The 25473-nt window shown below is 41.1% G+C and overlaps 1 protein-coding gene across 1 annotated transcript; it reads right to left on the bottom strand.

Annotated features, from left to right (window-relative positions):
* Positions 1 to 16777: 16777 nt before the first annotated feature.
* LOC138903373 (uncharacterized) lies at positions 16778 to 19903 on the bottom strand. The gene is made up of 2 exons (XM_070191345.1): positions 19811 to 19903; positions 16778 to 17191 (listed from the first exon to the last, which is right to left on the bottom strand). The coding sequence occupies exons 1-2, from the start codon at positions 19901 to 19903 to the stop codon at positions 16778 to 16780; spliced, it is 507 nt and encodes a 168-aa protein (XP_070047446.1).
* Positions 19904 to 25473: the final 5570 nt, after the last annotated feature.

Below are 25473 nucleotides of genomic sequence, written 5' to 3'. Positions count from 1 at the left end.
ATGTACCGCAGAAGTGGCTTAATGAGCCGCAGGTGCAAAAGCACTGGGCCTTGGTAACTCTCTTTCCATTGTTCTTTGAGTGTACAAAACAGAAGGGTCCGAGAAAGTTTGTCATTTTTGACATTTCCAAAAGTGGGTGAGGCGATTTTTGAGCGAGAAATCACGGGAAATCTTGAGATAAATCACTTATGATCATTTCTACTCCATAATATTGAATTATCATCGAATAATCTAACTAGATTACATATGTTTGAGGTGTAAATCGGGGATCTAAACTTAGGGATTTAAAAATAAGATTTGAAGATTTGGAGGTCGAGTTGAGGTTGGATTTTGGTAAAATTTGTATGGTTAGACTCGTGGTTGAATGGGCTTTCGAATTTTGTAAATTTTGTCAGGTTTCGAGCAATTTTTGAGCTAAATTTCGGATTTTATTGAAAAATTAGTATTTTCTTATGGAATTAATTCCAATACATTTTATTGACCGAATCGAATTATTTGTGGCTAGATTCGAGGCGCTTGGAGGCCAATTCACGAGGCAAAGGCATAGCGGAATAAAGAATTACATGGTTTGAGGTAAGTAACAGTTCTAAATTTGGTCCTGAGGGTATAAAACCCAGGATTATGTGTTATGTGATTGGTTTTGAGGTGACGAACATGCTAAGTGACGGGCGTGTGGGCTTGCACCGTAGGAATTATGACTTGGTCAAATTCCATGGAACTGTGTAGTTGAATAATCTGTTAATATTCGTGCATTCTCCACGTGTTAGAGAAAATTGAGCTGAGACTCGTATTAAAAATCATGCCTAGCCATATGCTGTTATTATTGGTACCCACTGGGGTCATTTCTGAGGTTGAATTATATGTTCAAATTGTAATTTCACACTCAGTCATATTCATTCATTTCATATCATATCTCAGTCTATGTTGCAATTTATTGATACATCATATTATCATTTTGGGCTGATTTTCATGACATCTTGAGCCCGAGAGACTGGAGAGGTTGATGACTGCATGAGGCCGAAGGCCTAATTGTGAGAATATTTATGGGATCGAGCTGCGTGCCGCAGCATGTTTCATTGTTATATGCCATGATTGGCTTGATATATAGCTTGGGCTAAATAAGCCCCTCTGGAGTCTGTAAACACCCCCAATAAGCGTAGGTACCTACTGAGTGCGAATGTAGAGTGTTGAGTGCTGAGGGATTGAGAGGAATGAGTGACTGTGAGGAAAGAGTGACTGTAAGGTTAGAGTGGATGGGAGGACTGAGTGACTGTTACTCTGAGAGATGCATTGATTTCATTATTGATGCACTTCCGTTGTCATATATCACTATTTTGGAAATTTCGAAAAAATATTATTTCTGTTTCAGTCAAATTTGATATGAAATTGTTGTGGAGTTTTAAATGTCGAACTTGAAAGCATGCCTACCTTTTATGTTGGAAAGTATTGTACATGGACTTAGCTGTGAAGCTCGTCACTACTTTTAGTTCTTTATTTATTATTGTTACTTGCTGAGTTAGCTGTACTCATACTACACCTTGCACTTCGTGTGCAGATCCAGGTGATCTCGGACACAGTGGGTGTTGATTCTTTCACACGGTTGATTTTCGGAGATTCAGAGGTAGCTGCCATGTTTCGCAGACCTTGTCTCTCCTTCCCTATCCTTTTATTTATTATATTTGGTCTCAAATTATTATAGACCGTGTTGTCCAGACTTGTAATGTATATATGCTCATGTACTTAGTGACACCAGGTTTTGGGAGTGTATTTATTTCCAATATTTGTGGGATTTACACTTAAACATAATTATTATGTTATCAGTATTTAAAGAAATTATGGGTTATTGGTGTTGTCGGCTTGCCTAGTATTGAGATTGGCGCCATCACGATAGGTTAGGATTTTGGGTCGTGACATATATATATAACAAAACTTATTTGATTATTGAGAAGAGAAAGTATTCTAAATAATAATGATAGAAGACATACTATATGGGATTAGATACATGTATTTGAAAACTTTACAATAGAATTGTATAAAATTTCAGAGTAAAAGATAATATAGGATGTCATGACCCACTTTCCTACTATAAGTCGTGATAGTGCCCAACGTTGCCGTTAGGCAAGCCAACGGTGAACTATCAATTCAATTATTCATTTTATTATTTTTACAATCATAAGTCTTGGCAAATCTTCTAGGGCAGCTCCTCTTCCACCTATGGCCCCACCTCCTTCAGCATCTAAAGAGGCAATTGCAGACCAACCAATTGTGCAAGAAGTCAAGGACACCATTAGACTTCTTCCGGCTGAACCACTGGTACCCACCCCTTACCAAAAGAAAGAGCACTTGCTAATGATCATGGAGTCTACATATCGATAGATATGGACAAGACTTTCCCTGAGTTTTACCATGAGTTGGTTAGGAGAAACTGGATGATCCTCACTAAATCATGGCCCAGAAATGAGACGCTTTTGCGTGAATTCTTCGCTCAAGTTGGTGCATTAAGCAAAGAGGAACAAGACTCATTGTCTGGAGTGACCATTAGAGATATGCGGGTACCATTGAATGCACATGAATTCAATGACTTGCTTTGATTGACCGCACAAGATAACAGTCGAGTGAAGAGTGCATTACATAATAAAGAGGCTAATAGGACTTGGGCAGTTAACACTGTGAAGATGGAAAATTCAAATCCAACATGAGCACGTAAAGGTAATATATACAAGACTGGGTTTAATGCTACATCTGTGGCTTGGAATATCTTTGTGGCTAACAGATTAATGCCATCAATGAACTATGCTGAGGCTTCTGAACAGCGAACTATTCTCATTGCGGCTATCATGTCCAAATGGCCGGTGGATGTGGGTGAAATAGTAATGATGGAGCTGAGGAGGAAATTCTCAATGAGCACGAGCGTCATGCCATTTCCTGGATTCCTAACCTATGGGCTTAATAATTGTTGACACAAATGAGAGGTTGCGAGCCATGACTATCCAGCTGATGCCCCTTTTCCACAAGAGTTGCAAAGTGTCAAACTGTCACGACCCAAAATCTCACCCGTCGTGATGGCGCCTATCTCGATACTAGGCAAACCTACAACATAAATAACCCACATTTTCTTTTAAATACTGAAACATAATAATTAAGTTTAAGAGTAAATCCCACAAACATTAGAAATAAACATACTCCAAAAACTCGGTGTCACTGAGTACATGAGTATCTATATATTACAAGTCCGGAAAACTCGGTCTATAATAATCCGAGACCAAATACAATAAACAAAAGGATAGGGAAGGAGAGACAAGGTCTGCGAAATATAGCAGCTACCTCTGAATCTCCAAAAAATCAACTATGTGAAAGAATCAACACCCACTATATCCGGGATCACATGGATTTGCACACAAAGTACAGGGTGTAGTATGAGTACAACAAACTGAGTAAGTAACAATAATAAATAAAGAACTGAAAGTAGTGACATGCTTCTCAGCTAAGTCCAAATACAATACTTTCCTATATAAAAGAGTAGGCATGCTCTCAAGTTCAATATTTAAGATTTCACTGAAATTTCATATCAAGTTTGACCGAAACAGAAAATAATGTTTTTCCGAAATTTCAAAAAAATAGTGATATATGATAGCTGAAATGCAGCAAATAATGAAATCAATGCATCCTCTCAGAGTAACAGTCACTCAGTCCTCCCATTCACTCCAACCTCACAGTCACTCTTTCCTCACATTCACTATTTCCTCACAGTCACTCATCATTCGGCACTCGGCACTCGCACTCAGTAGGTACCTACGCTTACTGGGGGTGTATACAGACTCCGGAGGGGTTCCTTCAGCCCAAGTGCTATATCAAGCCCATCATGGCATAAATCAATAAAAACATGCTGCGCGCGTGCAGCTCGATCCATAAATATCCTCACTCAGCCTCACTCAATCATCAACCTCTCCAGTCTCTCGGGCTCTCAGAAATCATGTTAATCAACCCAAAATTGATAATATGATGTTTTAATAAATAGAAACAGAGACTGAGATATGATGTGAAATGAATAAACACGACCGAGTGTGAAATTACAATTTGAACATATAATTCAACCACAGGAATGACTCCAATGGGTACCAATAATAACAGCATATGTCCAAGCATGATTTTTAATACGAGTCTCAGCTCCATTTTCCCTAACACGTAGAGAATATATGGATATCAAAAGATTATTCAACTACACAGTCCCATGGAATTTGACCAAGTCAAAATTCCTACGGTGCATGCCCACACGCCCGTCACTTAGCATGTGCGTCACCTCAAAACCAATCACATAATACATATTCCAGGGTTTCATACCCTCAAGACCAAATTCAGAACTGTTACTTACCTCAAGCCGTGTAATTATTTATTTTGCAATGTCTTTTCCTCATGAATTGGCCTCCAAATGCCTCGAATCTAGCCACAAATAATTCAATTCAGTTAATAAAATTTATTGGAATTAATTCCATAAGAAAATACTAATTTTCCAACAAAATCCGAAATTTAGCTCAAAAATTGCTCGCGGGGCCCATGTCTCGGAACCCAACAAAAGTTACAAAATCCGAAAGCCCATTCAACCACGAGTCTAACCATACCAATTTTACCAAAATCCGACCTCAACTCGACTTTCAAATCTGCAAATTAAACCAAGAGGGTTTTCTAAAATTTTCCAACTTAATTCACCCATTAAATGTTAAAACAACCATGGATTCGGGTAATTTAACCAATATTGAGTTAGGAACACTTACCCCATTGTTTTTCTTGTAAATCTCCTGAAAATTCTCTCTCTCCGAGCTCCAAATTGGTAAAAATGGAAAATGGGACGAAGTCCCTGTCGCGCCCCTTTTTCTCGCGAAATCGGGTTTTGACGTTGACAACTCTTTTAAAAGGAAGGGATATTAAAAGAGAGTCGCCACCTAACGGATTAAGGTGCGTTAGGGCACCTATTGCAAATGACTAGGGTTTACTAGTTTGCGTCACCAAATATCGGGTAAGGGCTCAAATTACCTCGAGGAGAAGGTGTTAGGCACTCCTCGAGTTCCACAATGGTGGGTCCCGGCCGAACTCTAATCATGTGAATTAGTCTAAGAGAAAAGAAACAATTTATTTTAAAACAGAAATGGGAGGTCCTAAGTTTTTTAGCCTAAAGGATCACTCCGTGCAACATAAATAATACTTCGTAACTCCCTCAAGACGGGGTGTTACCCATATTATTCAGCGGGCACAGACTATCATCTCCTGCTACCCAATTACTATCTTTAAGTTATTTACCTAAAGTGCTCTAATCAATTCTAAGTCGTACCTTATGCATGCACTACACGTCCCATGCCTATGGTCTAGGAGGCATTTGGACCTCTATTTCAGGGTGGTTCTAGACTTTAACTTAGGTTGCTCAAAAAGAGAAAACTAGGCGACATACAAAATAGTTAGGACTTTCAAATAGGAACAAGTATGGGATGAAATTAGCCTCCGCATTTAAACAGCAATTGCACGCAAACTGATCAGCATTAGCAAGTTTTATTAATTACAAAATCCAATAGGCAGGATATCTATGTGATAAAACTAGTTTCTTAGTGCGATTATTAGAACCTACAAAGTTTGCCTACTGATTTTAGCATAATACGATTAAGCCTACCAGCATGGTATCTAGGTGTTTTGTGCGATAGTAAATAGTAGCCAGTCACAGAAACAGACCTAAAATTATTCGTTTTAATCCTACATGCATGTTTTCTAGTGAGGATAGCAACTTAGTAAACAGGCATAAATAACAATTAAACAGATTCAGGCGTGCATTCTATAACTTGATCCACTTTAAATCCTATAGGCATGATTTATATAATCTAAACAAATTTGAATCCTATAGACATGATTTCTACAATCTGAACAGTTTTTGAATCCTATAGACATGATTTCTATAATCTGAACGAAACGGTATGCAAGCAGGAATTCATACACACATCGGACCATACCATTTTAATTGGCATGGTTTGTAACGGAACATAATTGAGCCAAACATTGAGCCTATAGACATGGTTGCTAACACATAATGACCGAACACAATAAGACACTTAGAAGCATGATTTCTAACATATAACATCCAACGTCACAACATTAACCCTATAGGCAGGATTTCTACCCCCACTTTATAGCAAGTATAAAATAAGAACCCTTTCCCATTTTTACTAATACCCCAGAATTGTTATAACAAATAATTATTACAGACCAGAATTTAATGAATGAATAACAAGGTAAGTAAAACTATAGAGAGCCTACAGCAGGCCCAAATACACCTTGACAGGCCAGGCCTTCAAATCACAGTAGTTCCAAAAGCCCATGTTCATAGATACACAATAACCAGTAGTGAATGATTCACCCATATTTTAAGGATAAGCATACAGAACCCAAATCTCTAGTGTGTCAGAGTTCACAAGGGCCTCAGGAACCCTGGGCAGTGCTCACACTAGAGAAAATGATCAGAAACAGTTCAAGGAAGACTAGGGACCAAATCCTAGTGTGTCAGAGTTCACAAGGGTCTCACATGAACCCTGAGCAGTGCTCACACTAGGGAGGCATGAGGACAGAACCTAAATAGCTTTGGCTTTCAGCCAGTAAAGAATGAGGATTTAGGAGAGTAGGATGGGATTAGGGGATACACTTAAGGACAGAATCACATATAGGGCATGTACAAACAAATAGCAAACATATTTGAACCTAAGCATACTTAATCAAGTTTTTAAGAATTAACAAAGTCACATGCTAATAAGGCCAGTTCATAAAACATGTTCATAGTGATAACACAGACTTCAGATCAGGCTAAGTCATAGAAAGAAAACATATTGATTAGCAATAGGAACTGACTAAGACAATCTAGTAGAGGTATCATAACATAGTGAGAATAGAACTAAACAGGCCGTAACAAGTTCAACAAACAAACATTGTAAATCTGTTAAGGCATACATTTATACATGGCTAAAGAGGTATGAAAGCATGTTTAACTCTAAAAGATAGTCCTAAATAACACAGAATTAGGCAGATTTCGTTAATCAATTCAAACTAAGTTCGACATGTCTTAACTATAAGAAATAGCATTTAGGATAACATGGCCTAATGGCAGTAACACATTGAGAAAATAATCATAATGAAAGGAGCAGAATATTCAATAACTCACCAGTTAAGATGAACAGGGAAAAGGAATCCAACAGTATAGCAAATAGCACCAAACGGAAGCAAAAAGATTTTGGCCTTGGCTTTCAGCCGGCCAAGAATAAAAACACAGAATATTATTGCTCAAGAGTGAGCAAGAGTACACAACTTTTGGTATATAGTAGTGAAAATGTTTTTTGAACTCTGAATCTTCTCTTTTTTTTCTTTCGAAGGGGAGTAGGGAGGGGTTTAAATAGTGCTGAGACTAGAGCATAGAAATAGCTAATTAAAATATTAAAAGGCAAGTGCTCAAATCAGTGGTATTGAAACCCCAAATTTTAGGTGAAGATACACAAAATCAGTAGCAAATAAGGTAAAGAATCACATAGGCATATAATGAACAGACAAGAGATTATTATAAAAAAGGAATACTGAATCGAACCAGATTTGGTTCAAGTAAAAGGGTCTGAAACCCTAAGTTAGGTAAACCACAAAATTGGCAGAAAATAAAGGCAAGAATCTCATATTAACATAAAAATAAACATAGGTAAGAAATTATTCAAAAGGAAACCTAGAATCGAACCAGATTTGGTTCAAGTAAAAGGGTCTGAAACGCTAAAATAGGTAAGTGAAGGGAATCGACAAAAATAAGCAGATTCACAAGTAATAAAAAGAGTATAGACGGAAAAATGCTAGAAATCAGAGTTTGAACCAGTTTTGGTTCGAATCAGAGAAAAATCTGGAACCCTAACCTTTAGGGTTTAGTGCGAATCAATGAGATATGAGAGAATCGTTACAAAATAACGTGCTTGGACTCAAGGTTGTCCAGATTCAAGAGACAAACGTAGATTTGGACAGAATCAAAGCGGGGCACTTGCTATGTTTAGGCAAGTACCTAAGTCACTCTGTAACATAGCACCAAATAAGGAAAAAATACTGAAATGGCAAGGGATTAGGGAAAGAATCTTATTAGGAACGGGATTTGGGGGGATTTGGGTGAGGCGGAGGAATTAGGGTTCATCCGTAAAGGGGAAATAAGGGCGGCGGGTTTAGGGAAATAAGGGTTAGGGTATAGAGGAGGGAGATATAAGAAAAAGGGGTGGTTATTTGTGGGCCGTTGATCATCTTTGTCAATGGCCGAGATTTAAACGGATTGCGGTCGGGTTTTAATGAATGGGTAAGGGTAATTGGGTTAGGAGTATTGGGCTTGGGCTGGTTTGGGTAGTCTTAGGTCCGAAATTAATTAAAGAAATAGGGCCAGATTTTAAATACCCAAATATAACCAATAAAATAATTTGTAAAAATAATAGATAAATAATAAAAATATCATTTATGCATAAAAATGATTGAAAACAAATATTCAACATTATAAAAATATAAAAAGGTTATGTTTTCATAAATAAAGTAATTATAAGTACATATAGGCTATTATTGCAAAAATATGTAATTTTAGCCTTTAAAATGCAAATGTAATTATGACAAATGTACTAAAAATATTTAAAACCTAATATGGGTGTAAATTATGAGTTTAGATGATAAAATCATCATAAAAATTATTTGCAAGGTAATTAATGTGTATTTATATAATAAAACTGCGGAAATAAATTGATTTAAACCCTTTAAAAATTATGAAAAATTATGAAAATACTTGTATATGCTTGTAAATCAAATGATGATGCATATGCAATAAACCGATGGAATTGTTGTAAGAACGGACTGAATATTCTAGATATGACAGGTTGAGAATGGTTACGGATATTTGAGTGGGCATCAAGTGAGAATAAGTAACGGACGGTGGTTGGTTGCGTTTGAAATAATTTAAGGATATGAACGTTGAATGGAAACTGGAGCGAAGATTGCTCCTGTTATGAGAACGGTTACTTCCCGAATTACCTGCAAACTCAGAATACAATGCATGCATACAGGTTATCGCATAAATTTAAACATGATGCAAATTCCCTTTGGACCATGGAGATCGTCCTTGGACGGTGAGGATGACGTCCTTAGACCATGATGTCCCAGGCCAGATAAAGGATTCACAGGCTATGAAATGATGTTCTCGGGCTATGGAGATGGTGCCTCTGAACCATGATGCCTTTGAATAATGATTGTGCAAGATTAAGAGATCCTCAGGCCATGGCATGGTGTCTCCCGGCTATGAGGATGATGCCTTCGGACTATGACGCCTTCGGACAAATTGGCTATGTATCAGCCCATGAGATGTAGAGATATGATGCTTGAGATAAAACAAGACAGAGCTTAGTCCTGTGTAGAGTCGGGAGCAGAGCTTAGTCCCGAGAGAAGAGAATAATGCAAGGTTTGGAGCAGAGCAACATTTGTGGTTATGCAAGGAGAGACAATGCTTAGTCTCATGCAATGAGAAGGCAATGCTTAGCCTTGTGTAGTTGAGGATAAGAGGCTTAGACTCATGCAAGATGGAGATACTTCTTGGTCTCATGCAAGGGGAAGGCAATGCTTAGCCTTATGCAGTTGAGGAGGCAGGGCTTAGCCTCATGCATGATGGAGACAATGCTTAGTCCTATGCAAATGGAAGGCAATGCTTAGCCTTATGCAGTTGAGGAGGCAAGTCTTAGCCTCATGCAGGATGGAGACAGTGCTTAGTCTCATGCAAATGGAAGGCAATGCTTAGCCTTATGCAGTTGAGGAGGCAGGGCTTAGCCTCATGCAGGATGGAGACAATGCTTAGTCCTATGCAAATGGAAGGCAATGCTTAGCCTTATGCAGTTGAGGAGGCAGCCTCATGCAGGATGGAGACAGTGCTTAGTCTCATGGAAATGGAAGGCAATGCTTAGCCTTATGCAGTTGAGGAGGCAGGGCTTAGCCTCATGCAAGATTTGAGACAATGCTTAGTCTCATGCAAATGGAAGGCAATGCTTAGCCTTATGCAGTTGAGGAGGTAGGGCTTAGCCTCATGCAGGATGGAGACAGTGCTTAGTCTCAAGCAAATGGAAGGCAATGCTTAGCCTTATGCAGTTGAGGAGGCACGGCTTAGCCTCATGCAAGATTTGAGACAATGCTTAGTCTTATGCAAATGGAAGGCAATGCTTAGCCTTATGGAGTTGAGGAGGCAGGGCTTAGCCTCATGCAAGATTTGAGACAATGCTTAGTCCTATGCATCAAATAAATAATAAGTGATAGCGGAGTATTTCTTAGCTGTGGATGAGTTCGGTAGCCTTGTTGTTGTGAAGACAGTGATTCTAAGATGCGCACGTACTGGTGACTATCTCTTGTTCCTGTATTCAAAGAAAAATCATGAGTTTTGCGGGGGAGGTTGGTTCGTGCCTTTGTCTGCTGCGCTCCGCGTTGGAATCCTGTTCGAGTTACCATGGGTAGCATCTGGCAAAAAAATAAAGTTTTCAAAAAATATGCATGCATAGTTATTCAAAACACAGTAATGTGCAATTTAAAAATTGATTAGGTGAACCAATAACTGCGACATTGTTAGAGACATTGCGACCTTCGTGCCATTGAATTTTGAGGGTCCTCCTCAAAATTCTGCCCCAGTTACCTAGACGAATCTCTGGTTGTTCCACATACAGTGCCGTTAGCTGAGCTTGCTTCGGAATTTTGAGGGTCCTCTTCAAAATTCTGCCCCAGTTTCCGATTATGGGGAAAATAAAAATTTTATTGTATTGTGACCGAACCCATAGGGCTGCCTACATATCCCCTCTTAAATGGGAATTAGGTCAAGCGTAGTTCAGTTACATCAATTGCATAAATGTAAACAACTTTAAACATAGTATTTTTTGACTACATCTGGGTTGATAGGCTTTGGCCAAATCTCTCCATCCATTTCTGCGAGTATGAATGCTCCTCCTGTTAGTACTCTGTGAACCATATAGGGTCCTTGCCAGTTGGGTGAGAATTTTCCTTTGGCTTCATCCTGATGTAGAAAGATTAGTTTCAACACTAGCTGCCCCGATGCGAACCGTCTAGGTTTTACCCTTTTGTTGAAAGCTCTGGACATTCTGTTCTGATAATGTTGACCATGACACACTGCATTCATTCTTTCCCCGTCAATGAGAGCTAATAGTTTATAGCGACTTCTTACCCACTCTGCATCACTGAGTTTAGCTTCCTGTATAATTCTTAGGGAGGGAATTTCTACCTCGGCGAGAATGACGGCTTCAGTACCGTAGACCAATAGGTAAGGAGTTTCCCCGGTTGACGTGTGGACTATGGTCCGGTACCCCAATAAGGCAAATGGTAACCTATCGTGCCATTGCTTGTGGTTGTCTACTATCTTCCTCAGTATTTTCTTAATATTCTTGTTAGCGGCCTCCACGGCTCCATTTATTTGAGGCATGTATGCTGTGGAATTCTTGTGCTTGATTTTGAAGGTCTCGCACATAGCTTTCATTAGGTCACTGTTGAGATTGGTAGCGTTGTCGGTGATGATGGACTCTGGAACCCTAAATCGGCAAACAATATGATCTCTGACAAAATCTGCAACGACTTTCTTGGTTACAGCTTTGTAGGATGCAGCTTCGACCCATATTGTGAGTCTATGGCCACTAAAATGAAGCTGTGCTCGTTTGAAATGGCGGGCTCGATTGGTCTAATAACGTCCGTTCCCCAGGCAGCAAAAGGCCAAGGTACGCCGGTTGCATTAAGTTCATTTGGAGGTACCAGTATCATATCTGCGTGTATGTGGCACTGATGACATTTTTGGACATACCGGATGCAGTCTGTTTCCATAGTCATCCAAAAGTATCCGGCTCTGAGTATCTTCTTGGCTAGGACAAAACCATTCATATGTGGGCCGCATGTTCTGGCATGTATCTCTTCAAGTAGTTTGGATGCTTGTTTGGCGTCAACACACAGTAATAGCCCTAGATCTGGAGTTCTTCTATATAGAATTCCTCCACTCTAGAAGAAATGGTTTGAAAACCTCCGAAGTATGTGTTTCTGTGTGTGGCCTGCGTGCTCTGGATATTCTCTTTTTTTAAAATATTCCCTGATATCACAGAACCATGGATTCCCATCTGTTTCTTCTTCAACATGAGCATAATAAGCCGCCTGATTATGGATTCTTACCGAAATGGGATCGATGAAGTTCTTGTCCGGGTGTTGTATCATGAAGGACAAAGTGGCCAATGCGTCTGCGAACTCATTCTGGATTCTTGGGACATGTCTAAAATCTATCTTCGTGAACCTCTTCATCATCTCTTGCACATGATATAGATATGGTAATATCTTGGTATTCTTTGTAGCCCATTCTCCCTGCACCTGATGTACCAGCAGATCTGAATTGCTAATTACCAGTAATTCCTGGATATTCATGTCAACGGCCAAATTGAGCCCCAATATGCAAGCCTCATATTTTGCCATATTATTGGTGCGCAAAAATCTATGTTTCGCGGATACCGGATAATGTTGACCTATTTCTGACACCAAAACGGCTCTAATACCCACTCCTTTGAAGTTTGCGGCTCCATCGAAAAACATTCTCCACCAGTCGTAGGCTTCGGCGATATCTTCTCATACGAATGATACTTCTTTATTAGGAAAATACGTTTTTAGTGGTTCGTATTCTTCTCCTACAGGATTTTCCGCAAGATGATCCGCTAATGCTTGTCCCTTAATCGCCTTCTGAGTCACATAGACAATGTCGAATTCACTCAACAATATCTGCCATTTTGCCAGCTTCCCTGTAGGCATGGGTTTCTGGAAGATGTATTTTAGAGGGTCCATCCTTGATATGAGATATATGGTATAGGCACAGAAGTAGTGCCTCGGTTTCTGGGTTATCCAGGTCAAAGCACAGCAGGTGCGTTCCAGCAAAGAATACAGTGCTTCGTACGGTGTGAACTTCTTACTCAAATAGTATATGGCCTGTTCTTTCCTTCCAGTCTCGTCGTGTTGTCCCAAGACACAACCGAAAGCCCCATCTAATACGGAGAGATAGAGTAGCAGTGGTCTACCAGGTTCTGGCGGGACCAGGACTGGAGGTGTGGACAAATATTCTTTGATTCTGTCAAAAACTTTCTGGTAGTCTTCAGTCCAATTGGTTGCTGCATCCTTATCTAACATTTTGAAAGTCAGCTCACAGATCACGGTTGATTGTGCTATGAAGCGGCCGATGTAATTAAGACGTCCCAAGAAGCTCATCACGTCTTTCTTGTTCTTTGGAGGCGGCAAATCCTGGATAGTCTTGACCTTTGATGGGTCTAGCTCAATTCCTCGTCAGCTGACGATAAATCCTAATAAATTTCCTGTGGAGACCCCGAAGGCACATTTTGCAGGATTCAATTTCAAATTGTACTTCCGAATTCAATCAAAAAATATCCTCAAGTCTGCTATGTGATCTGTACTCTTCTTGGATTTGATGATGACATCATCCACATATACCTCAATCTCCTTGTGTATCATGTCATGAAAAATAGTTGTCATGGCTGTCACATAAGTGGCCCCAGCATTCTTCAGACCGAACGACATCATTTTCTAGCAGTACACCCCTATAGTGTGATAAAAGCTGTCTTTTCGGCATCCTCTTCATCCATCCACATCTGATGATATCCCGCAAAGAAATCCACAAAGGATTGGAGTTCATTCTTGGCCCAATTGTCGATCAGTATGCATATGTTGGGTAACGGGAAATCATCTTTGGGACTTGCTCTGTTTAGGTCCCAATAATCGACGCATACTCTGACTTTCCCATCCTTTTTTGGAACTGGCACGATGTTAGCCAACCAAGTTGGATATTCAACCACTCTGAGAACCTTAGCTTTGATCTGTTTGTTGACTTCTTCTTTGATTTTCAAACTCATATCTGGCTTGAACTTTCTGAGCTTCTGCTTTACTGGCGAACATATTGGGTTGGTAGGTAGTTTATGAGCCACTATGGACGTGCTCAAACCGGTCATATCATCATAGGACCATGCAAAGATATCCTCATATTCCTTCAGGAAACGAGTGTATTCTTCTTTCTCTGATGGTGACAGGTGAATGCTTACACGTGTTTCCTTGACTGTTTTGGAGTCTCCTAGATTAACTGTTTCAGTCTCATCTAAATTGGACTTAGGCTTGTTTTCAATGTTTTCCACTTCTCTGACAATTTTCTTGGGCATTATATCCTCTGAATCATTATCCTTATGTTGCGTTGTCTCATTACTTGTCACAATCGTAAGTTCATCGGGATAGGTAATAAAAATGCTGTAGAAAAAAACGTAAAGAATAATAATAAATACTAAAAACATCAATGCATTTAGATAAATCTTGAAAATGTCAAACAGGTGCGGCTCAGTGACCTGAGCAATTATTTCAAAACAAAACATGCTTAAACAAAATGCTGAAAACGTCTTAAATGCTCATAAAAATTGCTTTTAAAAATAAATGATGCTAATTGCCAGGCTACCCAGGAACTTGATGGGCCCTTGATGGTGCAGCAGTCCAGTTCTTAAGAACAGCTCCCTTCTCCAAGGTCTAAATAATGAGGCCTTCCTCCTCTTCCTCCTCAACTATCGCACTGCAATCTATGTCTCCATTATCCAGAAACAGATTCCTTATACCGGCTAGAACTTCATCTTCTTCGGACTCCCACATCATGTCAGCTTGGTGAAATGACTGGCTCAAATGTGGTACTGGTTGCTCTAGAGGTTAATAAGGACCACGCCATAGTGGCAACCAATTCTGATACTCGTGCCAGGTGTATTCATACCCAAGTCCAAAGGTTGTGCCGTGACGCTTTAGCTGTATTGGTTTGGTGATCCCCTGGAGATTCTTGTAAAGACCTTTGCCAGGCTCATACCCTGTCCATGCCAATGTGCCTTCTATCTTACTGCTCAACCATTTGTCCTTTTCAATTGTGTTGACGCGCTCGATGTGATGGTATGTTTCTCCACCCAACTTCTTTCTATTCTCGATGACCGGAACAGTTTGACTGGTGTAAATGGGATTATTTCCGTCCCCATGGATGATCACTTCCCGATGGTTCCACTCAAACTTCATGACCTGATATAGAGTAGAAGCTATGGCCCCAGCGGCATGTATCCAAGGTCGTCCCAACAATAGGTTGTAGGTAGCAGATATGTCCAACACTTGAAACTCAACATCAAACCAGGTTGGGCCCATCTGTAGGCTGGGGTTGGTTTCCCCAATTGTGGCCCTTTGAGACCCATCAAATGCTTTCACATTCATATTTCCTTCTCGTATTTTGTGCAGGCCTTTACCCAATCTTTTTAGAGTAGTTAGGGGACATATGTTAAAACTCGAACCCCCATCTATCAGGAAACTAGCAATGAACTTATCCTCAAATTGCACTGTGATATGCAGTGCCCTGTTGTGATTTAGTCCTTCTAGTGGTAGCTCGTCTTCATGAAAAGTGATCTTGTGGCTTTCCAACACTTGCCCTACCATATTGGCCATCTCTCCACTGGTAATATTGTTGGGTACACAAGCCTCATTCAACACTTTCATCAATGCATTCCTGTGTGCCTCAGAATTCTGTAGTAGTGATAGAATGGATATCTGAGCAGGGGTTTTGTTCAAATGATCAACCACAGAATACTCCCTTGCTTGCACCTTTCTCCAAAGATCATCCGGGCCGGTTTTAATGATGAGCTGCTTAGAAGTGGCTTTTTTACTTGTTCCCCCCCAAATGCTCGGTCGTGTAAACCCTACCAGTTCTGGTCATACCTTGTGCTGCACCAGTTTCTTCCATTTTCCACTTTCCTTTCCTTCTTGCTTCTGCAACATAATCTCATGGTATAGCTTTAGACTTATAAGACGGTGTAGATGCTACCATCACAGTGAAGGTTGTTGTTACTTCAACCTCAAAAAGAGTTGGTGCATCTACCTCAACTTCAATTGGTGCCTGAGTTTGTACCATGATATGTGTGAGATTGACTGGAGATGTTTCAGGATTATCCTCTTCTTGAATGAGTCCAACTGGCCCCTCTGAGTCCCATTCTTCATCGGTCTCTATCATGTTTACCCCTCCGCCCCTGTGATCCGGGAGAGGATTATTACGGACATTGGGTGCAGCCTCTTTTACCTGTATGACTTTGGTGTCAATTAATGTCTAAATCTTATCCTTCAAAGTACGACACTCATCAATAGTATGACCTTTCATGCTTGAGTGATAGGCACATGTCTTATTTGGATTGACTCATTGAGAGGAATTTTCCATTGCGACAGTGGGAATGGGAGTAATATAACCGCCAACCTTCAGTCTCTTGTACAATTGATCAATAGGTTCAGCAATATGGGTGTATTGTATGGGCGGCCTGCGGTCGAAATTTGGTCTAGGTTTCTGATAGTTTTGGCGGGCTGGCAAGGAGTGATAGTATGCTGACTGGGTATTATAAGTATGGTAGGCAGTGGCGGGTTGTGGATATTTGGGAGGTGAAAACTGATATGTGGGTGGAGGTGTTTGGTATGTAAGAGGAGATTTTGGACCTTAGGCTACCATCACGGCCCCTACTTCTTTCTTCTTGGATATACCCCCTGACTGCAAAGCTTTATTCGTAGCCTGTAATGCCTCAAAATTAGTTACCATTCCTCTCTTGATCCCTTCTTCAATCCTTTCCCCCAATTTGATGATGTCGGAGAATTTGTGATTCGCGATAACTATTAACCTTTCGTAGTATTATGGATCCTGGGACCGGATGAAGAACTTGTTCATCTGCTCTTTATCAAATGCCGTCCTTACTTTCGCAGCTTCCGATCTCCATCGAGTAGCATACTCGCAGAAAGTCTCTGTTGGCTTCTTCTTGAGATTCTGGATATAGAAGACATCTGGCGCATTCTCCATATTAAACCTGAACCGATCCATGAAATCTGATGCCATGCTTACCCAGCTAACCCATTTTATTGGATTTTGGCTGATGTACCACGATAGGGCATCTGCAATGAGGCTTCTCATGAACAGTTTCATCCTTTCATCTTTTCCAACTCCTACGAGCTTGTCACAGTATGTCCTTAGATGCACCTTTGGGCCACATGTTCCGTCAAACATCTCGAACTTGGGAGGTTTGTAACCCTCCGATAGTTCTATGTCTGGCTGAATACACAGATCTTTGTAATTCAAACCCTCAATGCCTTTACCCCCTTTGACACCCTGGACTCGGCTTGTGAGCTTCCTAAGTTCCTATGCCATATTCTTGATGAGCAGGTCCTTCTCGACGGATTCTGGTGTGTATGGGGTTTGTTAAGTGGGGTGAGGTAGAGTTTCTACGTATATGGGGTTACTTTGGTGGATACCGAGGATTTGGGTGTAGTGATGATCATTGGTTGAGTTCTGCGGATCGGGGGTAGGTTGTGGTGTATTTTGAGGAGTATGGTAGGTTGTGGTTTGTGGATACTGAGCTGGAAGATGTTTGTGTTGGGGAGGAGTTGGCACTGGTGCAGGGTAAGGATTTTGAGGAGGTGTGGCATATTGATGAGTTGCGTGAGGATTTTGTGGATGTTGGTTTGGTGTGTTTTGAGGAGGTGCTGGGTTTTGGGCATTCTGTTGGTTAATATTCAGGAAGTTTAAGGTGAGGGAGAGGTTTGCCAAGTTGCGGACCTGCTGAAGTTCCCCTTGCAATTCCAGTATTTCTTAGCTGTGGATGAGTTCGGTAGCCTTGTTTTTGTGAAAACAGTGATTCTAAGGTGCGCACGTACTGGTGACAATCTCTTGTTCCTGTATTCAAAGAAAAATCATGAGTTTTGCGGGGGAGGTTGGTTCGTGCCTTTGTCTGCTCCGCTCCGTGTTGCAATCCTGTTCCAGTGGTAGCATCTGGCAAAAAAATAAAGTTTTCAAAAAATATGCATGCATAGTTATTCAAAACACAGTAATGTGCAATTTAAAAATTGATTAGATGAACCAATAACTGCGACATTGTTAGAGACATTGCGACCTTCTTGCCATAGAATTTTGAGGGTCCTCCTCAAAATTCTGCCCCAGTTACCTAGACGAATCTCTGGTTGTTCCGCATACAGTGCCGTTGGCTGAGCTTGCTTCGGAATTTTGAGCGTCCTCTTCAAAATTCTACCCCAGTTTCCGATTATGGGGAAAATAAAATTTTTATTGTATTGTGACCGAACCCATAGGGCTGCCTACGTATCCCCTCTTAAATGGGAATTAGGTCAAGCGTAGTTCAGTTACATCAATTGCATAAATGTAAACAACTTTAAACATAGTATGTTTTGACTACATCTGGGTTGATAGGCTTTGGCCAAATCTCTCCATCCATTTCTGCGAGTATGAATGCTCCTCCTGTTAGTACTCTGTGAACCATATAGGGTCCTTGCCAGTTGGGTGAGAATTTTCCTTTGGCTTCATCCTGATGTGGAAAGATTAGTTTCAACACTAGCTGCCCCGATGCGAACCGTCTAGGTTTGACCCTTTTGTTGAAAGCTCTAGACATTCTGTTCTGATAATGTTGACCATGACACACTGCATTCATTCTTTTCCCGTCAATGAGAGCTAATAGTTCATAGCGACTTCTTACCCACTCTGCATCACTGAGTTTAGCTTCCTGTATAATTCTTAGGGAGGGAATTTCTACCTCGGCGGGAATGACGACTCCAGTACCGTAGACCAATAGGTAAGGAGTTTCCCCGGTTGACGTGTGGACTATGGTCCGGTACCCCAATAAGGAAAATGGTAACCTATCGTGCCATTGCTTGTGGTTTTCTACCATCTTCCTCAGTATTTTCTTGATATTCTTGTTTGCGGCCTCCACGGCTCCATTTATTTGAGGCATGTATGCTGTGGAATTCTTGTGCTTGATTTTGAAGGTCTCGCACATAGCTTTCATTAGGTCACTGTTGAGATTGGCAGCATTGTCGGTGATGATGGACTCTGGAACCCCAAATCGGCAATCAATATGATCTCTGACAAAATCTGCGATGACTTTCTTGGTTACAGCTTTATAGGATACAGCTTTGACCCACTTTGTGAGTCTATGGCCGCTAAAATGAACCTGTGCTCATTTGAAACGGCGGACTCGATTGGTCCAATAACGTCCGTTCCCCAGGTAGCAAAAGGCCAAGGTACGCCAGTTGCATTAAGTTCATTTGGAGGTATCAGTATCATATCTGCGTGTATGTGGCACTGATGACATTTTTGGACATACCGGATGCAGTTTGTTTCCATAGTCATCCAAAAGTATCCGGCTCTAAGTATCTTCTTGGCTAGGACGAAACCATTCATATGTGGGCCGCATGTTCTGGCATGTATCTCTTCAAGTAGTTTGTATGCTTCTTTGGCGTCAACACACAGTAATAGCCCTAGATCTGGAGTTCTTCTATATAGAATTCCTCCACTCTAGAAGAAATGGTTAGACAACCTCCGAAGTATGCGTTTCTGGGTGTGGCTTGCGTGCTCTGGATATTCTCTTTTTTTAAAATATTCCCTGATATCACGGAACCATGGATTCCTATCTGTTTCTTCTTCAACATGAGCACAATAAGCTGCCTGATTATGGATTCTTACCGAAATGGGATCGATGAAGTTCTTGTCCGGGTGTTGTATCATGAAGGACAAAGTGGCCAATGCGTCTGCGAACTCACTCTGGATTCTTGGGACATGTCTAAAATCTATCTTCGTGAACCTCTTCATCATCTCTTGCACATGATATAGATATGGTAATATCTTGGTATTCTTTGTAGCCCATTCTCCCTGCACCTGATGTACCAGCAGATCTGAATTGCCAATTACTAGTAATTCCTGGATATTCATGTCAACGGCCAAATTGAGCCCCAATATGCAAGCCTCATATTTTGCCATATTATTGGTGCACGAAAATATAACTTTCGCGGATATCAGATAATGTTGACCTGTTTCTGACACCAAAATGGCTCTAATACCCACTCCTTTGAAGTTTGCGGCTCCATCGAAAAACATTCTCCACCCGTCGTAGGCTTCGGCGATATCTTCTCATACGAATGATACTTCTTCATCAGGAAAATACATTTTTAGTGGTTCGTATTCTTCTCCTATAGGATTTTTCGCAAGATGATCCGCTAATGCTTGTCCCTTAACCGCCTTCTGAGTCACATAGTCAATGTCGAATTCACTCAACAATATCTGCCATTTTTCCAGCTTCCCTGTAGGCATGGGTTTTTGGAATATGTATTTCAGAGGGTCCATCCTTGATATGAGATATGTGGTATAGGCACAAAAGTAGTGCCTCGGTTTTTGGGTTATCCAGGTCAAAGCACAACAGGTGCGTTCCAGCAAAGAATACAGTGCTTCGTACGGTGTGAACTTCTTACTCAAATAGTATATGGCCTGTTCTTTCCTTCCAGTCTCGTCGTGTTGTCCCAAGACACAACCGAAAGCCCCATCTAATACGGAGAGATAGAGTAGCAGTGGTCTACCAGGTTCTGGCGGGACCAGGACTGGAGGTGTGGACAAATATTCTTTGATTCTGTCAAAAACATTCTGGTAGTCTTCAGTCCAATTGGTTGCTGCATCCTTATCTAACATTTTGAAAGTCATCTCACAGATCACGGTTGATTGTGCTATGAAGCGGCCGATGTAATTAAGACGTCCCAAGAAGCTCATCACGCCTTTCTTGTTCTTTGGAGGCGGCAAATCCTGGATAGTCTTGACCTTTGATGGGTCTAGCTCAATTCCTCATCAGCTGATGATGAATCCTAATAACTTTCCTGTAGAGACCCTGAAGGCACATTTTGCAGGATTCAATTTCTAATTGTACTACAAAATTCAATCAAAAAATTTCCTCAAGTCTGCTATGTGATCTGTACTCTTCTTGGATTTGATGATGACATCATCCACATATACCTCTATCTTCTTATGTATCATGTCATGAAAAATAGTTGTCATGGCTATCATATAAGTGGCCCCAGCATTCTTCAGACCGAACGACATCATTTTCTAGCAGTACACCCCTATAGTGTGATAAAAGCTGTCTTTTCGGCATCCTCTTCATCCATCCACATCTGATGATATCCCGCAAAGCAATCCACAAAGGATTGGAGTTCATGTTTGGCCCAATTGTCGATCAGTATGTGTATGTTGGGTAATGGAAAATCATCTTTGGGACTTGCTCTGTTTAGGTCCCGATAATCGACGCATACTCTGACTTTCCCATCCTTTTTCGGAACTGGCACGATGTTGGCCAACCAAGTTGGATATTCAACCACTCTAAGAACCTTAGCTTTGATCTGTTTGTTGACTTCTTCTTTGATTTTCAAACTCATATCTGGCTTGAACTTTCTGAGCTTCTGCTTTACTGGCGAACATATTGGGTTGGTAGGTAGTTTATGAGCCACTATGGATGTGCTCAAACCGGTCATATCATCATAGGACCATGCAAAGATATCCTCATATTCCTTCAGAAAACGAGTGTATTCTTCTTTCTCTGATGGTGACAGGTGAATGATTACACGTGTTTCCTTGACTGTTTTGGAGTCTCCTAGATTAACTGTTTCAGTCTCATCTAAATTGGACTTAGGCTTGTTTTCAAAGTTTTCCACTTCTCTGACAATTTTCTTGGGCATTATATCCTCTGAATCATTATCCTTATGTTGCGTTGTCTCATTACATGTCACAATCGTAAGTTCATCGGGATAGGTAATAAAAATGCTGTAGAAAAAAATTTAAAGAATAATAATAAATACTAAAAACATCAATGCATTTAGATAAATCTTGAAAATGTCAAACAGGTGCGGCTCAATGACCTGAGCAATTATTTCAAAACAAAACATGCTTAAACAAAATGCTGAAAACGTCTTAAATGCTCATAAAAATTGCTTTTAAAAATAAATGATGCTAATTGCCAGGCTACCCAGGAACTTGATGGGCCCTTGATGGTGCAGCAGTCCAGTTCTTGAGAACAGCTCCCTTCTCCAAGGTCTGAATAATGAGGCCTTCCTCCTCTTCCTCCTTAACTATCGCACTGCAATCTATGTCTCCATTATCCAGAAATAGATTCCTTATACCGGCTAGAACTTCATCTTCTTCGGACTCCCACATCATGTCAGCTTGGTGAAATGACTGGCTCAAATGTTGTACTGGTTGCTCTAGAGGTTAATAAGGACCACGCCATGGTGGCGACCAATTCTGATACTCGTGCCAGGTGTATTCATACCCAAGTCCAAAGGTTGTGCCGTGACGATTTAGCTGTATTGGTTTGGTGATCCCCTGGAGATTCTTGTAAAGACCTTTGCCAGGCTCATACCCTGTCCATGCAAATGTGCCTTCTATCTTACTGCTCCACCATTTGTCCTTTTCAATTGAGTTGACGCGCTCGATGTGATGGTATGTTTCTCCACCCAACTTCTTTCTATTCTCGATGAAAAGAACAGTTTGACTGGTGTAAATGGGATTATTTCCGTCCCCATGGATGATCACTTCCCGATGGTTCCACTCAAACTTCACGACCTGATGTAGAGTAGAAGCTACGGCCCTAGCGGCATGTATCCAAGGTCGTCCCAACAATAGGTTGTAGGTAGCAGATATGTCCAACACTTGAAACTCAACATCAAACCAGGTTGGGCCCATCTGTAGGCTGGGGTTGGTTTCCCCAATTGTGGCCCTTTGAGACCCATCAAATGCTTTCACATTCATATTTCCTTCTCGTATCTCGTGCAGGCCTTTACCCAATCTTTTTAGAGTAGTTAGTGGACATATGTTAAAACTCGAACCCCCATCTATCAGGAAACTGGCAATGAACTTATCCTCAAATTGCACTGTGATATGCAGTGCCCTGTTGTGATTTAGTCCTTCTAGTGGTAGCTCGTCTTCATGAAAAGTGATCTTGTGGCTTTCCAACACTTGCCCTACCATATTGGCCATCTCTCCACCGGTAATGTTGTTGGGTACACAAGCCTCATTCAACACTTTCATCAATGCATTCCTGTGTGCCTCACAATTCTGTAGTAGTGATAGAATGGATATCTGAGCAGGGGTTTTGTTCAAATGATCAACCACAGAATACTCCCTTGCTTGCACCTTTCTCCAAAGATCATCCGGGCCGGTTTTAATGATGAGCTGCTTGGAAGTGGCTTTTTTACTTGTTCCCCCCCAAATGCTCGGTCGTGTAAACCCTACCAGCTCTGGTCATACCTTGTGCTGCACCAGTTTCTTCCATTTTCCACTTTCCTTTCCTTCTTGCTTCTGCAACATAATCTCATGGTATAGCTTTAGACTTATAAGACGGTGTAGGTGCTTCATCACGGTGAAGGTTGTTGTTACTTCAACCTCAAAAAGAGTTGGTGCAGCTACCTCAACTTCAATTGGTGCCTGAGTTTGTACCATGATATGTGTGAGATTGACTGGAGATGTTTCAGGATTATCCTCTTCTTGAATGAGTCCAATTGACCCCTCTGAGTCCCATTCTTTATCGGTCTCTATCATGTTTACCCCTCCGCCCCTATGATCCGGGAGAGGATTATTATGGACATTGGGTGCAGCCTCTTTTGCCTGTATGACTTTGGTGTCAATTAATGTCTATATCTTATCCTTCAATGTACGACACTCATCAATAGTATGACCTTTCATGCTTGAGTGATAGGCACATGTCTTATTTGGATTGACTCATTGAGAGGAATTTTCCATTGCGACAGTGGCAATGGGAGTAATATAACCGCCAACCTTCAGTCTCTTGTACAATTGATCAATAGGTTCAGCAATATGGGTGTATTGTATGGGCGGCCTGCGGTCAAAATTTGGTCTAGGTTTCTGATAGTTTTGGCGGGCTGGCAAGGAGTGATAGTATGCTGACTGGGTATTATAAGTATGGTAGGCAGTGGCGGGTTGTGGATATTTGGGAGGTGAAAACTGATATGTGGTGGAGGTGTTTGGTATGTAAGAGGAGATTTTGGACCTTAGGCTACCATCACGGCCCCTACTTCTTTCTTCTTGGATATACCCCCTGACTGCAAAGCTTTATTCGTAGCCTGTAATGCCTCAAAATTAGTTACCATTCCTCTCTTGATCCCTTCTTCAATCCTTTCCCCCAATTTGATGATGTCGGAGAATTTGTGATTCGCGATAACTATTAACCTTTCGTAGTATTATGGATCCTGGGACCGGACGAAGAACTTGTTCATCTGCTCTTTATCAAATGCCGTCCTTACTTTCGCAGCTTCCGATCTCCATCAAGTAGCATACTCGCAGAAAGTCTCTGTTGGCTTCTTCTTGAGATTCTGGATATAGAAGACATCTGGCGCATTCTCCATATTAAACCTGAACCGATCCATGAAATCTGATGCCATGCTTACCCAGCTAACCCATTTTATTGGATTTTGGCTGATGTACCACGATAGGGCATCTGCAATAAGGCTTCTCATGAACAGTTTCATGCCAATCCTTTTATCTTTTCCAACTCCTACGAGCTTGTCACAGTATGTCCTTAGATGCACCTTTGGGCCACATGTTCCGTCAAAAATCTCAAACTTGGGAGGTTTGTAACCCTCCAATAGTTCTACGTCTGGCTGAATACACAGATCTTCGTAGTTCAAACCCTCAATGCCTTTACCCCCTTCGACACCCTGGACTCGGCTTGTGAGCTTCCTAAGTTCCTATGCCATATTCTTGATGAGCAGGTCCTTCTCGACGGATTCTGGTGTGTATGGGGTTTGTTAAGTGGGGTGAGGTAGAGTTTCTACGTATATGGGGTTACTTTGGTGGATACCGAGGATTTGGGTGTAGTGATGATCATTGGTTGAGTTCTGCGGATCAAGGGTAGGTTGTGGTGTATTTTGAGGAGTATGGTAGGTTGTGGTTTGTGGATACTGAGCTGGAAGATGTTGGTGTTGGGGAGGAGTTGGCACTGGTGGAGGGTTAGGATTTTGAGGAGGTGTGGCATATTGATGAGGTGTGTGAGGATTTTGTGGATGTTGGTTTGGTGTGTTTTGAGGAGGTGCTGGGTTTTGGGCGTTCTGTTGGTTAATATCCGGGACGTTTAAGGTGAGGGAGAGGTTTGCCAAGTTGCGGACCTGCTGAAGTTCCCCTTGCAATTCCAGTATTTTCTGCTCCAACCGTAGAACCAAATCATTCTGTGCCGGAGTACTCTGACCATCTGAAGTTTCAACATTTTCCGCATGCACATCGTTATCTTTCCTGATACCACTCATGTCATCCATTTTAGCCCTTCCCTTACTTTTAGGATCACTTAGAGAAGGAGGAGGTGGAGGGCCTCTGGATCTGGTATGATGCACTGATGATGCCAGTATGCAAGAACCAACCTTAGGGGATGGGAATAATCAAAACAAAGAAAAGCAAAAAGATAAACAAGTCAGTAGGTGATTTTAAAAGGATATTTGCAGTATTTAAACATGTATTGTGGAATTATAAATTTGCGTCTTAATTTTGGGGACCTCTTTGTG

This window comes from Nicotiana tomentosiformis, chromosome 12, assembly GCF_000390325.3.
Source record: "Nicotiana tomentosiformis chromosome 12, ASM39032v3, whole genome shotgun sequence".
NCBI classification, from domain to species: Eukaryota; Viridiplantae; Streptophyta; class Magnoliopsida; order Solanales; family Solanaceae; genus Nicotiana; species Nicotiana tomentosiformis.
This window is presented reverse-complemented; position numbering and strand designations above follow the sequence as displayed.